The sequence below is a fragment of the Mustela nigripes genome, chromosome 3, assembly GCF_022355385.1.
Source record: "Mustela nigripes isolate SB6536 chromosome 3, MUSNIG.SB6536, whole genome shotgun sequence".
In the NCBI taxonomy this organism is placed as follows: Eukaryota; Metazoa; Chordata; class Mammalia; order Carnivora; family Mustelidae; genus Mustela; species Mustela nigripes.
Window position 1 is genome coordinate 86,936,038 of NC_081559.1, and position 17,263 is coordinate 86,953,300.

General features: G+C 37.6%; 1 protein-coding gene across 7 annotated transcripts in view; it reads right to left on the minus strand.

The window, feature by feature from the left end:
- The window catches only part of KYNU (kynureninase), a 133,354-nt gene that overhangs the window by 78,199 nt on the left and 37,892 nt on the right, over positions 1 to 17,263 (minus strand). For all 7 annotated transcript variants that reach the window (XM_059394358.1, XM_059394355.1, XM_059394356.1 and 4 more), the window contains 2 exons: positions 10,130 to 10,250; positions 916 to 998 (listed from right to left, as the gene is read on the minus strand). In XM_059394358.1, the coding sequence (XP_059250341.1) occupies positions 916 to 998; positions 10,130 to 10,250 (204 nt within the window). The remainder of the gene's footprint in view (positions 1 to 915; positions 999 to 10,129; positions 10,251 to 17,263) is intronic.

Below are 17,263 nucleotides of genomic sequence, written 5' to 3' on the forward strand. Positions count from 1 at the left end.
TTAAAGATTTTATTGATTTATTTGACAGAGAGAAATCACAAGTAGTCAGAGAGGCAGGCAGAGAGAGAGGAGGAAGCAGGCTCCCTGCTGAGCAGAGAGCCCGATGCGGGACTCCATCCCAGGACCCTGAGATCATGACCTGAGCCGAAGGCAGCGGCTTAACCCACTGAGCCACCCAGGCGCCCAACTATCTTAAATTCTACCTAGAGTATATATAACTCACTTTAGAAAACACATTATAAACCAAAGAATATCAAAAACCATATTATTTCCAACAATTCTCAGCTTAATTTTAGAATTAGTCACTGTGGATTAAATTGAAATGAGCCAAAACCTGATTGGTGTTTTAGGATTTTAGCACGTAAAGGTTAGTGTCTATCATATAATGAAATGTTATAAAATTCATTTAAGTTGAATTTTAGGAAATCAGTTTGGGGTGCCTGGGTGGCTCAGTGGGTTAAGCCTCTGCCTTCGGCTTGGGTCATGATCTCAAGGTTCTGGGATCAGCCTTCGTGGGGCTCTCTGCTCAGTGGGGAGCCTGCTTCCCCCCCCACCCCGGCTGCCTCTCTGCCTACTTGTGATCTCGGTCAAATATATAAATAAAAAAATCCTAAAAAAAATAAGTTTAATTATAAATAAACACAATACATGTGCTCTTTATTGGGGAGTACACATTAGTTTTAAAATATGCAAGAAAACATAATTAAATATTTTATTTTTGTGCCAAATAACCCAGTTATGTTCCCTATAGCCTTCAAGTCTCAATTAATAGTATGTTCATTCTTTCTTTACTGTTACAGGTAAAAATAGAAAACCAGGATGTTCTTCAATAAGATTTTGACTTTATAATCCAGGTTTATATCCAAATGATAATGCTTTTATGATTCCTTTGGGAAAAATCCATTTTGTACTTACCTACAATGTCATTCATAAGGCCTACAATAGTCTCATCTCCTGTAATCCAAGGACGTTTTCCTAGGTCATGACCATAAGCTCCCCTGAAATTGAGAAGGGGCATAAACTCTATTAGGTTTGTTTGTTTGTATGTGTGTGTGTGTGTGTGTGTGTGTGTGTAATTTTTCATACATCAGCGTTAGCAACTACTCATTTATAAATGAGTCTTTGTAATGTTTTAGTAATTATATAAAATCATGCTTCTTTAGAACCAAAAGTAATACTTGAGGACTCTACCTTTTTAACTTGTCATTGCTTAATTTCTCTAATTTCCTTTTTGTTGGAGGGTAACAGAGACTGACTATTTCTTTATTTTTCTTTATCTCTATTTTAAAACCTAAGATGTTATTTTTTTTCTTCCTTATTTTGAAAATTAAGACTCTTTGAACATTATACTTGTATACCTGTAGCACACAGTACTATCTATAGTAAAACATGGCTACTATTCTTTGAGGCTAGAAATTAAAATTCTTATAAATTTGGTTTTTAAACATAGTTATAATCTGTACACCAAGTCAAAGTGTATAAAATGTGACTATATTTGTGATGACATTTTAAGTAGACAAATAAACTTGGCAATAATCAAAGCCAACATTACAGCTTTACCTATTTTCTGGCAATTTCATCTACCGTATTCTAGCTCAATTTTATTATTCTAGTAAGGGTCTCGGCAGGCATAAATGGCAAAACACAGAATAGGTAAAAGAATTTCCATTCTCAAGAAGTTTTCATTAAATGAGGAAGGAAATACATTTGAAATATGGAAGAAGAAACTGAAACAAAGAATCAAGGTGGGAGGGACTAAACGTGCGGGGGCACACTTGTGGCAGGAAGCCCAGAATTAATTCTTAATTCCCTAGGAATTCAAAAACTCCCTGAAGCTGGAGAAAGGAATGAGCCTGTATTTTCTGCATAGTGCAAACTGTGCTTTAATCTATACTCTGAAATTCAGTAACCGGCAGGAGTGAGTGGTAAACTTGCTCTTAGAGGTGAAGGGTAGCAGAATGTCACCCCAAAATATGTTGCTGTGGTAGACTGATTATCTTGAGTTATAGGCACTTGAAAAACAGCAAGTGCAGTGAGAAGGTCTCTCTGAACTCCCCTATCTGCTTGAAGAGAGATTTTTCAAAAGGAACTCAGTAGCCATAAAATCACCTCTCCAGGAGTTTCATCAACCAGGAAAGATTGAGTCTTGTCACGGGAGAAGAGACCAGAAGTCAACACCACACTCAGACTGGCTTTGTCACAACCTATCCTATCTTTTATCTATTCTTCTAAGGGCTCTGCCACCTTTCCTAAAAATCACATGTTCTCCCCTAAGTGGCCTACATCCTCCTCTCCTTTCCTTATTCAGATAGGATTTAAGCCTGAATTCTAAGTCATCATTGGGAGGGTGGGTGGAGGTCCCTTCTCCCCCACGTTTTGTCTCCCATGTGTACAAGGACTATGCATCCTAATAACTTGTGCATTTTTTCTCCTCCTGCTAAGCTGTCTTTTATTACAAGGGTCTCAGCTAAGAACTCAGAAGGGTCTGGTCTGGGGAAAATAATTTTCTCTCCCCAAGAGAGTAGTGGGGTAATAGGATGAATGGAGCCCTGTTTTTAGCCTTTGTTGATTTTCATGATGTGAATATCCCCTGTGGTCCATTTCCTGGCATTAACTAAAATCCTCAATATTTAATGACTGGCTTTCATTGCTGGTCTGAGCCAATTCCAGGTCACCACTGGTTATGAGACTACATGTATTATAAGCTAATAAAGCCTGTAAAAATAAAAGTAAAGGGGTGGCAATATGTACCTGAAAGGATGAATGTGAAAAATAAGAAAGATAACATGTAAAAGAGATTGGCCCATAGCACCCCTTTCTGACTTTGCCCTACTGTAAATCTACAGCATGGGCATGTGGGGTACAATGCAATTTTTAAACTAATATTTTGATTACTGTATAAACTGAGATGAAGGAAAAGGACTTTCTCTGTGAATAAGCAGCAACTATAAGAGCTAAGGAGGAAGAGAAGGGCAATCGCCAGTGATTATTATTCATATTATTATTAGATAGCCTGCAGCTTGCCTCTTTCTTGACTTCCAATATAAATGCTAAAGACAAAAATCATTATCATTAAATGGTAGTTAAAGGCAGATACTTGGATCCTTTTTTATTTTAATCACACAGAGCTCCTGGCCTTGCTGATAGCACAATACATCTTATTACATTTAGGTAGTAAAATTCTATGTTCTGCCTCAGAGAATTTATGTCTCAGACTAGCAGGCCACCTACTTCTCACTCTGGTAGACACCATGGTAATAATCTTTAAGAGTATGTTTCTTCCTGCAATTCTGGCATCTCCCCCCACCTTTAAAATATCACACACACACACACAGTCTGCTTCTTTCCTTTTTGTAGGCTACTAAGCCTAGGGTAGTGAAATGTATTTAGGAAGTTGTTACCCCAATAAACGCCAACTAAAGTGGCCTGTCTTTATAAAGGCTTGATGTAGATGACAGTGCAGTTTTAAACATAGGTATCAGAGTTAAGAAAGATTACATTGCTCTCATTCACAACTGCCCAACATACTTGCAACGTAGTTGCAAACTTCTTTTCCAGTGCTGCAAAAGAAAAGAGCCTGGCAGACAGTTCCCTTATGGCTGTGGCATTAATCATTCCCCCAAGTGGGGTGTTCTCTGAGATGTCTAGGGAGGGCTATCTGCTCACGAAATTAGATTTCAGGATGTAAAATCAAATTAGGAAGTTAATAGAGGATCCTCTTTGAAAGAGGACTCTACTTTAACCATCCTACAAAATAAGTAGTAGCCAGGCTTCTAAAGCTTCTTCCTCCTCGCATCCCCACCCCCACTCCGCCATAAGGAAACAAATAAGACATCTCAGATTCCTTAAGACCACCACTTTTTTTTTTTTTTTTTTAAATCTGTGACCCAATTGGTGATTAGCCACCTACATTTTCCTACATCTCTAGGAAAATCTTTAACATGTCATACTTTCTTATTCATACTGAAAGGCGGTGCGGCAAAATTTGCCTGTTTAGCATAAAGATTATCTTGAGCTGAAGGCATCTGAAAAACAGCACATATAGGGATGTTTCCTCAGAATTTTCCCATCTGCCTAAAGACGGGTCCTTCAAAGGAACTCAACTACCATCAATCCCTCCCTCAGCAATTTCGTCAACCACAGAAGATTGACTCCTGTCCCCAGAGAGGAGCCCAGAGTCGAGACCACACCCAGAAGATTTTGTCACAAACCATCACATCTTCAAAGTGCTTTTTATCCTTTCTAAAAATCATTTATTCTCCTTTTAAAGTGGCCTATATCCTCCTCCCCTACCCCTATCAAGATGACATGTAAGTTCTCAAATCTCAAGGATTTCTTTTTTTTTTTTTGTAATCACTCCCCCCCCAGGAAGCCCTCATGCTCATAATATTAATAATTAATAAGGAGTAATTATTAATTCTTGTTAATCTATGTCTTGTCAGTTTATTTTATAGGTCAGTTGTTGAATTGGGGGGGGTAGAGGGAGCATTTTTTCTTCCCAGAATACACTTTTAAATATTTGACAGAGAAAGATCACAAGTAGTCAGAGAGGCAGGTAGAGAGAGAGGAGGAAGCAGGCTCCCCACTGAGCAGAGAGCCCAATGTGGGGCTCGATCCCAGGATCCTGGGATCATGACCTGAGCTGAAAGCAGAGGCTTTAACCCACTGAGCCACCCAGGCGCCCGAATACACTTTGTTTTTTAAAGAAAAACATCAACTGAATGAGACAGCGGTGTCTCAAGAGCGTAAGAGCACGCCTGCCCACACACACACTGCCATCAAGTCAGTTGCTGCCCGCTAACCATGTAGCTTGTTCCTAACATGTAATTCAGTGGGCTATTTTCTCATTAAGTAAGCCTACCTAAAGTCACATAGGGCTTAAAAACATCCCTATAAAGACACAACTCGGTCAAGTTTTTGCTCCTATGAAAAGAAAGAAAACCATTTATCAAATAGATAAGACACACAGAAGACCTAAAATATTGTGGTTGTATCTTAGGGACATGATATACGCTTCTCAGCTTACAATGTGCTCTTCAGAATGGAGGTATCTTCCTCTTCTAGCCCATCTTTCCCATGTGATTATTAGTCCATGTTATTTTTTTTTAAATAATCTGGGCCACTAATAAATCCATAATATATAAATATGTAGTATTAAATGTTCTAAAAAAATTCTGGCAAACTCACAGACCCCTATTAATGTTATTTCTGAGTGTTATAACCTCATTTGGCTGGTAATTAACTATTATATATCAAATGAGTCAAATCACCATGACATTTTTCTATTTCAGAATGTCAAAAAATCGAAATATTGTTATTGCTCAAATTTAATTCTTCCAAGTGAAGTAATCTACTTAAGAAACCACACAGTTGCAAGATAACAATAATAAGCATTTAAAAACCCACAGAAGTGCTTTATTTTCATTGCTCTGTCTTAAATAAGTTAAAAAGGTTTAGAAGAAATCATTAAGCACCAAAAATATTTCTAAGTATGCCTCTGTTCTTGACTTTCCTCTAGCGTAAGTAATCAAAGTTGGTAGCTGTATGAATTCTAAAATCAGGCTACCCTATGGTCAGTAACAGTTTATTTTGTAGATAGGTAGGTAGTATGGCTGTGATAGGACATAAAAGATAGAGACAAGGACATTAACAGCCATGAGCCAAGTGGTAGTTCTTACTTTACATGGCTTGGATGGCCAGTCAGACTTGTTATCAATATCCCAGAAAAATATCTAACTTAGTCAAAGGATAGTCTGATTTTTATGTTACTGTCAAGATTATGAATTTCTAATTTTTTTTCCTGTTAAGCAATTCACTTCAGTTTGCATTGGTGTATTTATTAACTGTGTAGCTCTCTTGGACTCAGTCCTTCTCAAAATCTTCCACTGGTTAAGAAGAGAGAAAGGCACTGGCCTGATTTGGTTATCAGCTAAGAGGTAGGGCAGACATGGGGCTGGAGAAGGTGAAGAGGACAGGTAATCAGGAACGCTCACCACAAAAATGGGAGGCCCTGCATCTAGAAGCAAACCAAACATGTGAGAGGATATTTAGCACAAAAACAAAAGCAATATTCAGAAAGGGAAGTCAAGGGAACAACAGCCCTTCCACAGTGGCAAGATTATTACTTTAAACTAAAAGCATGTGAACAGCCAGCGGCCTAAGAAAGAAACACTCCTTGACTTAAGGAGACTCTTCTGAAAATACAGCTGCCATTAGCCCACTCACAGATGGAAAGTGACTCAACACCAGGAGGTGCAAATTCAGATGCCAGCCATCTCCCTCTTGGGGAGCTTCCAGCCAGGAAAGATATGCCCATTATTATCAGAATGAAAAGGCCCAATAGAACTTTCTATACTTCCGACTGAAGCGCTAAAACTGCCCAAAGGGGGTTAAACTGGTATATAAACCCTTACCCTTAGTGATTGAGTGAATCACTTTTTTGTAGAGTACTTCTGCATGCCCATGAAAGAAACTTGGGTTAGCTATCTCTTATCGATGAATCCACAGGCCCTCAATGAATAGGATGTAAACTGATAGAGGAAGTTTTCCTCCCAACAGAACCTTAGCTGGAAAAGGCCAGAGAAAAAAATTTCAGCTAACAATTTAGGACCAAAGAAATAATGAACAAACCCTTTTGAGATCAAAGATGGACAGTGGGATAGAACCCCATGATTCTGACCTTGTCCCTCAAACACCACTGACATCAACAAGGAGACAGGGGTGTGACACTGACTGGGCCCACCACCACTGAGAGCACGAAGACTAAATAAAACTAAGCAAAGATAAAATAAAACTAACTAGAAGCTCTCTGATCTTTTTCTCAGAATCTTTTAAATGTAGTTTACATTGCCTGAAGCATTAACATGCACCTCTTTACTGAATCATTTGTCTAATGAAAAATCAGTAGAAGGCATTAAGATTCTCTAATTTTCTATTGTCACAAGGTAAAATGTAAAATTGGAAGTTAACAACAATAGAAGGGTGTTATGACAGAGAGGCACTCTCCTGGAATATAACTTTAAAGTCTCAAAAATAATCAACCGGTCTAACAAACCAAGGTAATCACAAAGAGATGAATAAGATAGCAGGGCATCCTTTTTAAATGCCTAAAGGATAAAAATGCACAGCCTTGCTGAATGAATATCCAAAAGGCAAGGACACACTCTAAAGTTCAAATTCAATCTAATTCTCTGCTCTCTTTTATATTAAGGCCAAAAATGAATATTAACCATTTTTATTAAGTATGACCCTCATTTTTTAAACACTAAAACCTGCTAGTGCAAAATGCTTCCAAATGTGCTGATATTTATTTTTCAATTTATGCATGCAAGTTATGCAGATACAGTTATAACAGGCTTAATAAATTATATAAACCTCTATGATTTTTGCATTGAGGTACAAATTTATATTCTTAACCACTGAAATTAACAACTTTGCAGTGTAATCTAATGCCTGTGGTAGTAATCATTAGCACAGTCAATGTAAAATAAACCTTAAAAGAGGTACTATTCCCAATATGAAAGACCAGAGGCATGAAAACCGAAGAATTAGAAGACATTTGGAGTTTGAATAAGAGCCAAATGTCTTGTTCAGAGTTCTTATCTGATTTAGTTTCATTTTCCTGCATTCATGTTTTTCTGACCTTCGGGTTTGGCTTCCTCCTTGTGTCTATTTTCAGATTTTAATATTCAGGACATATTTTTAAACTATTTCTACTCATTTTTACTATTTTTTTTCTTTTTTTAAAAATTCAAGCAAAATGGACATATCGAGTTCACCTGTTTCAGGTGTACACTATAGTGATGCAACAGTTCTATGCATTCCTCTGTACTCACTATGCAGTGTACTCTTAATCCCCTTCACCTTTTCTCCACCCCCTACCACCTCCCCTCTGGTAGCCATCAGTGTGTTGCTCTCTCTAGTTGAGTCTTTTTTTTTGGCCTCCTTTTTTTCTCTTTGTCCATTTGTTTTGTTTCTTAAGTTCCAGAAATGAGTGGAATCATGGTACTTAACTTTCTCTGACTGACTTATTTCACTTAGCATTACACTATCTAGATTCATCCATGCTGTTGCAGATGGCAAGATTCCATTCTTTTTTATGGCTGAGTAATACATGTGCATATATATACATACACCCCACATCTTCTCTATTGATCTGTGGATGGACACGTGGGTTGGTTCTGTATCTTGGCTATTGTACAACATGCTGCAATAAACACAGATGTGCATACACCTTTTCGAATTAGTGCTTTTGTTTTGTCTGGGCAAGTATCCAGGAGTGGAACTGCTAGATCACATGGTAGCTCTATTTTTAATTTCTTGAGGAATGTACATACTGTTTTCCACAGAAGCTGCATCAGTTTGCATTCCCAGCATCAGTTACACAGTGGTCCTTTCTCTCCACATTCTTGCCAACATTTGGTATTTCTTGTGTTTTTTATTTTAGCCATTCTGATAGGTATGAGGTAATCTCTCACTGTGGTTTTGATGTGCGTTTCCCTTATGATTAGGGATGTCGAGCACGTTTTCATGTGTCTTATTTTTAATATTTTAAATAAAATAATTAATTTTTAATAGTTAAAAGTTTTTCTTAAATATTTCCAGTTCCAGCTTTATTAGTAACTACTGAGGAATGATAAAAGCACATAAAATTAAGTTATTTTCCTAAAGGGATTTATAATATGGTTGAGAATATGAAGCTAATGAAAACAGATACCTCTCAACTGCCTATCCCCCAGCAGTGATTATTAATACAATGGGCAGCTGGGGAGAGACTATCAGCAGGGTTGAAAGGGTTGGGATTAGGGACAGTCTGCAGGGGTACAGAGAAGCAGGGAATGTGGGGAGTTTCTTAGGCGGAAGAGTGAAAGTGAACAGAAATGATGGAGAAAAAAAAGGATTTAAGATTTCAGATTCTTGCGTGGTTGGAGCAAGAACTTGCTCCAACTTTTAACTATTAAAAATTAATTATTTTATTTAAAATATTAAGAATAAGACACATGAAAACGTGCTCGACATCCCTAATCATAAGGGAAACGCACATCAAAACCACAGTGAGAGATTACCTCATACCTATCAGAATGGCTAAAATAAAAAACACAAGAAACCTGTTTAGCTAAGCCCAAATGGAGCAACTTCTCAATAAGCACATTCAGTTTGGGGAGGACAGGTGGTACCTTCTGCTCCACTAATCTTTTTCTCCCCCTCAACTATTTTAATTTTCTTATTTATAAAAATTGGTGTCATGAAGTTTAGCAAGAACAACTCATGAAAACATAAAATTAAATTCTAAATCTTAACTCCTTTATTAGTCACTAAATAAAATATAATGATTATGTATGATTTAGATGTATCAACTTGGGGGAGGGACCTATTTTTTCTAATACTTTGAAAGTTTTACTTTTGAATCTGTCACTAACTTATGTCATCAATAAAATGAGAACACACTGAATGACATGACTCCTAAGATTTCTCTACGTCCTAAACTTCTAGGAGGCTACTGTACTCCTTTCCAAATAACAGGCAACCTAGTGTGATTTTTGGTTATTAATGATTTGAAGGGATACATGCAAACTGTTTATAGCAGCATTTATCAACAGTAGTCAGTTAGGGAAAGAGCCCAAATGTCCATCGACTGATGAATGGATAAAGAAGATGTGATGTGTGTGTGTGTGTGTGTATGTGTATTATACAATGGAATATTACCCAGCCATCAAAAGGAATGAAATCTTGCCATTTGAAATGATGTGGATGGAACTAAAGAGTATTATGCTAAGTGAAACAATCAGAGAAATACCATATAATTTCGTTCATATGTGGAATTTAAGAAACAAAACAAATGGACATCGGAGGAAAAAAAGAGAAGCAAACCAAGAAACAGATTCTTAACTACAGAGAACAAACTGAGGGTTGTTGGAGGGCAAGTGAGTGGGGGATGGGGTAACATGGTGATGGGGATTAGGGAGGGCAATTTTTATGACGAGCACTGGGTGCTGATGAACCACTAAATTCTACTCCAGAAACCAATATTGCACAGCACATTGACTGGAATTAAAATAAAAATTTGGAGGAAAAAAAAATAAAGTTCTCGTATGAGATGTCAAATGATAGATTTTGAAATAATACTTACATTTTGGCCCACTTATCTAGTTCTTCTTCCAGATATGTTTTAACCATTTTTGGCTGAAGGCCAAGAGAATTTCCCAAGAAATAGATGGCGTTTTCATCTTTATTCACTAAAGATAAATCAACTGAAACAGAAAGAAATGAAAAAAGTGTTTATTCAATTAATTAACCTCTTTCATTTGGCATTGCTAATCCAGTACAACTAATTAATATAACTAACACCAATAAGGATAATAAATAACTTATCATTCCTCCCAAGGATAACATCAAGTTTTCAGAAAAATAATCTTTCACATTTATATTTTAAAATTTTTATTTACAGAGACTTTTGTTGAGATCTCTTACTTATTGTGTGCCAAGAGGAAATCTAAATTAGCAACTATTCCTAATCACAAACAAACGAAGGTAACAGAAAAAAAGTTAGAAATGGAATTTTTATAGAAAGTGTTTCATCAGCCCACCTAGTCAAACTAGCAGGTTACCAGAATCTAGGCACATTCTAAATCTCTGTAATAAATGGTGTTGTAGATAAGGTAAATAAAAAATATCTAAATGAGTATTTACATATCTGAAGTAGATATATTGAATTTGTACATTTTTTTCACTCTGTACACATAATATTAATATATATACAGGTAGATTGTTCTCTGTATCTATGTCTTATTCAAATAAATCAGAATTTTGGTGATTTGTGTATCTTACAACACTCTGTTGACAACAACAAATGCAGTTTTATTAGCAAACCAATCCATGTTTGAAGACAAAACATGTTCCGTGCGTGTCAGCCCCATCAATGACCCAGCATGAGGAGTCAATTACCCAGACTCTGCTCCTATTGTCTTGTCTTTTTCCTTCACTGCTCACGGCTTTTACAGACAAATACATAGAGGGCTGCTTATATTTTGAAAGTCATTTTTAAAGTATGTTCAGTATGGAAGAAAAGCAGAATTGTAAACTAAATTATCTTGTCCCTTGCCACTACATTCCTCTAACTTGGTTAAGTTGTTTGTTTAAAAAGTCTCAAAGCCCATCAAATGGTATTATGTGAGAATTCAATTGGCCTTATGTAATGTGACAGAACAGAGTAACCAGAAAATGTATTTTATAAACTCCGCAAGAATAAAGAGATCGCTTACCACTCTCCACCTTAGTCCCACTGGATCTGTGTAACATGACAGATAAGTAGCCCCGGCTTGTCTCATGCCAGAAAAATGGTTAAGTTATTAAAAACTGTTCTTGGCAGTGTTGGGGGTGCAGGGCTGCACACACTAAACCAAAATATAGCACCTTGACATACTGAGTATTTTAAGCTGAGGGAATTTAAGAAACTGCATGTGTAAGAAAGACTTTTCCACCATGCCCTAAGCAGGTCATAAAACCCTCATGTGAGAGGTGCCCTCCCTACACGTCTTCATCTCCAAGACACTGAGAGGAAGGCAAGAAAATAGGCCTTAACTGTTTCCCCCAGTTTACTACACTCAGTTCATATCCTCGGTTATCTTGTCACATTTTTCCCATTAATGTCAACTCTTCATCAAACCTAGCATTAAAAATTCAGGTTTAATTGCTTCTTTGGGTCTTCATTTCCTTTTGAAGTCTCCCCTCTCACGTAAAACTCGTATTTTAAAATAAAAATTATATGCTTTTATCTTGTTAATTTGTATTTTGTTACAGACTTTTGGCCTAGCACTCAGAAAGGTAGAGGACAAAGTTTTCCTTTTTCCCTAGAGCCGAGTAGCATGTTAACAGAAAACAAGGGAGAGGCCTCCAAGGGTTGAAGGAAAAGCCTGTGAACCAAGTTAATGCAACTGCTTTCCATAGGACTGAGAGAATCAAAGAATATATCCTCTCCAGCTGGCTCCATTGAAGATCCCAGGCCTGCCAAAAGAGGCTTTGCGGGTGTGTTTGGGGACCAGGTAAGAGACTGGTGGGAAGGAGAGGCGGCTGCTGGGGAAGCCACCCGCCCTCTACTGGCCATAGAGGCTCGGGTAAGGGGGACCAAAAGAGTTCATCTTTACTTCACAAACCTCATCCTTGGGTACCAACACACCTCCAAATATTTGCAGACCCCTAGGAAGAGAGAAGGCAAATCCCTAAATAAAGGAATGACGATTTTCCATCCAATCTGGTAGGTGTCTAATTTGATTCCATTCTTTAAAAATGCAAAACTATACCATTTGTATACCTCCAGTGTGGGACTGCAAATTATAAGTAGCCCCGGCTACTTATACAATAACTTCGTTATTGTATATTTTAACTGATGTCACATGACTGAAATTTGAACTAAGTTATTTAAATAAGTATAGTAACCCAGGCCATTAGGAAGATATTAATGTCTTTTTAACTGCACCAAATCAAAGATCCTCCTTCTCCTAGTGATCTCTCATTCCTCCTAACTCTAAGAAACATTGGGAACTAGTTTATTTTACCATTGGATTCTGTAGAATAAATTATGAATTCACCTGCCCTTCAAACAAGTTTTACTTAAGATACATTCCTCTACCTGTGTGCTATCTCCTATAGGTCCTAGACTTGTAGATAGTGTGCTCTCTCTCTCTCAGAACTGCAGTAATGGTTTGTTTTCTTGGGAGGAAATGGAGCCAACTCCCCACTGAGCAGGGATCCTGATGCCAGGCTCAGTCCCAGGACCCCGGGATCTTGATCTGAGCAGAAGGCAGACGCTTAACTGACTGAGCCACCTAGGCACCCCAGAACATTCTATCTTTTGACAACTTCTTTAAAGCATATTGAGGATTTGATGTTCTGCCAAAATACGTATTTTAGTAATGATGGCATTCATAGTTCTCTTAAGTAGGAGTTGCCAATTTGCACATAATCTTTTGAAATTTCTCAATATTCCTTTTGGTTTTCTCTCTTACTTCAGTGGCCTTTTCACAAAGGACTTTAGGAGCTTACTGTACTCTCTCCCTTTTCAAAATAAACTTTTGTTTTATTAACACATGTCATTTTGGTGGGTCCCAAATTCTGGTTAAGTCATAATGCCTCAGGACTATAACTCCCCACCCACCAAATTCTCTTCTTTTAGTGTCTCTGTTTCTTTTTTTCAGGAAGATCTTTCTCCCATTAGAGTAGGCTCCATCGCGTTTTAGGGATGAAAATGTTAAGTGTCTCAGTGCCTTCCTCTTGATCCACACCGCCCTAGTCTACTACTCTGAGAATCAAAACACTGAGAGGTATCATGACTGATGTCCCCTGTGATTTTTGTGTCCAGACCAGATCATTTGCTACATATGCTCATTTTGTCCCCTTGTAGGTAGTATCCCTAAGCGGCGACCTTTTCTAGTCAGGGCAAGGCAAGCTTTTTCTGTAAAGAGCCAGAAAGTAAATACACGTGGGCCATACAATCTGTTCCAATGACCCATTCCTGTCACTAAAACATAAAAATATATACACAAATAAATGTGACTGCCCTCTCACAGAACGTTATTACAAAAAAATGTTTTCTGATCGTGGTTTGAATGGTCATTCTCCAAATTCTAGCACAGATTGGGCATGTTGAAAGAGTGCATGATGAATTTCCATTACAGTCAAGTCTCCATCTTCTGTAAATACCCTTTGAGCCAGAAACATCTGCTTCCTGTTGAGACACAGAAACTGAAGGGACCCCATAGAAAAAGCCATTTTTTTTTCCTTTTGCTCCAGCTTGTTATTGCTAGGACCTGCACCCCCATCCCACTTTACACATGCCTTGCAATGCAAATAGCACAGGTCCTTGTTAAAGGACCAAGACATAATGCTAACTTTGGAGTCTTCAAGCACAATAACATTAATTATTATTAATTATTAACATTGATGTTCTCTAAGACCACAGACTCCAAATACCTTGATACCAAGAACCCTGACTTCAGGGAATAAGTTCCTTATGTAAAGGACACCTGGACCCTGTCTGTCCTTTTTCTATTTCTTGGATGCTTAAGTTCACATGCACCAGACCATAATACCAATAAAAATCCTAGACTCAAAGCAAAAACAAGACTCATGCTCTTTTCCTTCCTGAGTCTCCAGAATGCGCTGTCCACATTTCTCTCATGTATTACATATCTTCAGTAAACTCTTTTACTTCCTACTAGCTCATGTTTGATTTCCATCCTGCAAGAAGTCAAGACCCTCTTGGCTAGTCCTTTTCTTGGGGTCCTCCAACAGACCTGCATGGATCACTGTTACAAATCCTTTGTATCAGTTTGCTAGGGCTTCTGTAACAAAATCCCAGAAACTGAATGGTTTAACAATAGAAATGTATTATCTCCATAGTGCTGGAAACTAGGATTCCAAATCTAGGTGTTGGCAATTTGCCCATCTGAAGGCTATGAAGGGTGGGTCCTAGGTTTCTCAACGTGATATGTCAATGCCTCCGTTCATGTCCACACATGTTCTCCCCACATCATGTCTGTATACATTTCTGTCTGTCTCTTTAGTTCTCTGTCTTATATAGTTCACATCCTATTAGGGCTCACCCTAATGACCTCAGTTAACCTTGAGTAAGGGACAGGTGGGGTTAGGTAGGGAGAAACAGATAGGGGCCTATGAGTCAGGCTCACAGAAATCCCAAAAATGTGGAGCTGGGAGAAACTAGAAACAGGGGAACAAACTAGCCCTAGGCCTGTGAGGTCTTTTTTTTTTTATGATAATCATCTGTGACCAACAAAGAATAACCAGACTCCCTAGGAGGTAAGCTATAGAAGGCAGTATCACTAGTCTTTGTTCAATGGTGATAACAAAAGATTATGTTAAAAGGATTCTATTTATTTATTTGACAGAGAGAGACACAGCAGAGATGGAACACAAGCAGGGGGCATGGGGGAGGGAGAAGGGGCTCAATCCCTGGACCCCGGGATCATGACCTGAGCCAAAGGTAGACACCCAATGGCTGAGCTGTTCAGGTGCCCCACGTTAAAGGGATTTAAGTTCACTGGTTAGCTTTCTACAAAAGACCAACCCTAAAGCCCCTCAAGGCAACCCTGCTGGGATCCCTCTCACTCTTGAGAGCTTTTTCTGTATCTTTACTCAATAAACTTCTATGGCTTTACCCACTCTCCTTTGTCCACAAGATTCACTCTTGGAGTCCGTCAGACCAGAACCTAGCTCTCTCGCTTCCCACGACAAAAGACTCCATTCTCCAAACTGGGTCACATTTTGTGGTACTAAGTGTTAGAACGTCAACATATTCTCTTTTAGGAGACACAGTTCAACTCATGACATCCTCCTTAAAGGTACATCTGGTTAAAACAGGCCTCACTCACCTCTCACCTCAGTCAGGCATTAAATCAACGGTGATGGTCATTTGTCTGAAAGCCTCCTTTCTTCTTAAAGGTTGCTGTACTAGAGCTCATGATTCTGGAAATCACTAGATTCCTTCTGAGTAACATTTTACAGCAGCAAAAATGTCCATCACTCTAGACCTCATGTTCTTACCTTTTTATTTTATTTATATGTTCTAAGATGAACCCAGGAACAGTTTCATTTTTGCTTCTTAAATATAAATCAAAAGTTCAACATCACTTTGGATTTCAAATTTCTCTCATCCTCAGCTCAGGGCTGATCTAATTTAAAAAGTTTGAAACAAACAATACGTTTATTGTGTGTGTGGGTTTTTTTTTTTTTTTTTTTTCCCCTTGTTCCTCATTGCTGTTACCTTCAATCCCTCCAGTGGAATGAGGAAAAAAAAAAAAAAGACTCAGGAAAACATTAACCTGGCTTCGGTGCTTTTATATTATTAGCAGCTCTTTCCCTTAGAACATACTTTTTGTGGGTCCTTTACAAATTCTTTCTCACTGGAGTCCTGTGCACTCTAGCTAATAACTTTGATCCTACCCGCTACCACTACCTCCCACCTCTTGATGTCATGTGTCAAGATTTCTTTCTGCTAATGTTACCATAAATCTTTTCCCAGGTAGGGTCTTCTTGAAGTGATTTAAATTCTGCTACTTTGCAGTAGGGCTCACTTAACTGAAAAGAAATATGCCCCCTTATTACAGTAATTGATGGTATGTTAATGAAGCTACTTTAAAATTTGAGTTTTAACTATTCTAAAGTCTTCAGTAAAGTTGCCTTCCACAAATAAATATACTTTGCATGTTTGAAGCATCCAATTAATGTTATCAAATTTGGCCAAATATTAATCCAATTGCAAATACATTGTTGGATACCAGTACCAGCTGTTTTCTTTTAAAGAGATAAGCTATTATTTATTTTAAAATTATTCATATGTGAGTATAATACTTTTTAAACTAGTTGTGATAATCTACTCATGAAATGATAATTTAAAACATAGATATATAAAAATAAATACTCGTGATCTTTTATGTACTAGTTTATCATAATAGGAGCTTTATAAAAATATAACGCCTAGGCTTGATTCAGAGACTCCAATTTCACTGGTCTGGTCTGGGGCCTAGATAGATCCTTTTAAAATCTTTCCAAATAATTCCATATATTGCCACATTTCAGAAGACCTGGCACAAGCCCCCTTATTAAAAACAAAACCAAACCCAAACTGAAATTTCTTAAATTTAACTGCATTACTGAAGGTCACAGAAAATACCTTACTTTTAACTTAATATAGCAACTGGTTATTATAATTTACAATTTAATTACACCGTTTAAGGTATTTTAAGACTCAGGAATAAAACACATGTGGAATCATTCAAAAGCAAGGATAGCAGAGTAATTATAAAGTAATTCTATTTTTTTCCTTATTATATATAAAGAGAAAAAATCTAGATGTAATCCTCTAGTTTGACTGAAATACAAAGGTAAATCCCAAGAATTTTAAAAATGACTTATTTATATAAAGAGTATTTTCTAAAATCCACTATTTGTTTTTTATTTTTCTTTATTTTTTTAAAGATTTAATTTTATTTGAGAGAGAGACAGCAGGAGAAGGGGAGAGATCCAGACTCAGAAAAGAGGAAGAAGCAGACTCTCTGTTGAGCAAGGATCCCATTTTGAGGCTCGATCTCAGGACCCTGAGATCACAATCTGAGCCAAAAGCAGACACTTGACTGACTGAGCCACCCAGATGCCCCTCTTTTTAAAGATTATTTGAGAGAAAGAGCACTCATGCACAAGCAGGCAAGAGAGGCAGAGGGAGACAGACTAGCAGGCTCTCCACTTAGTA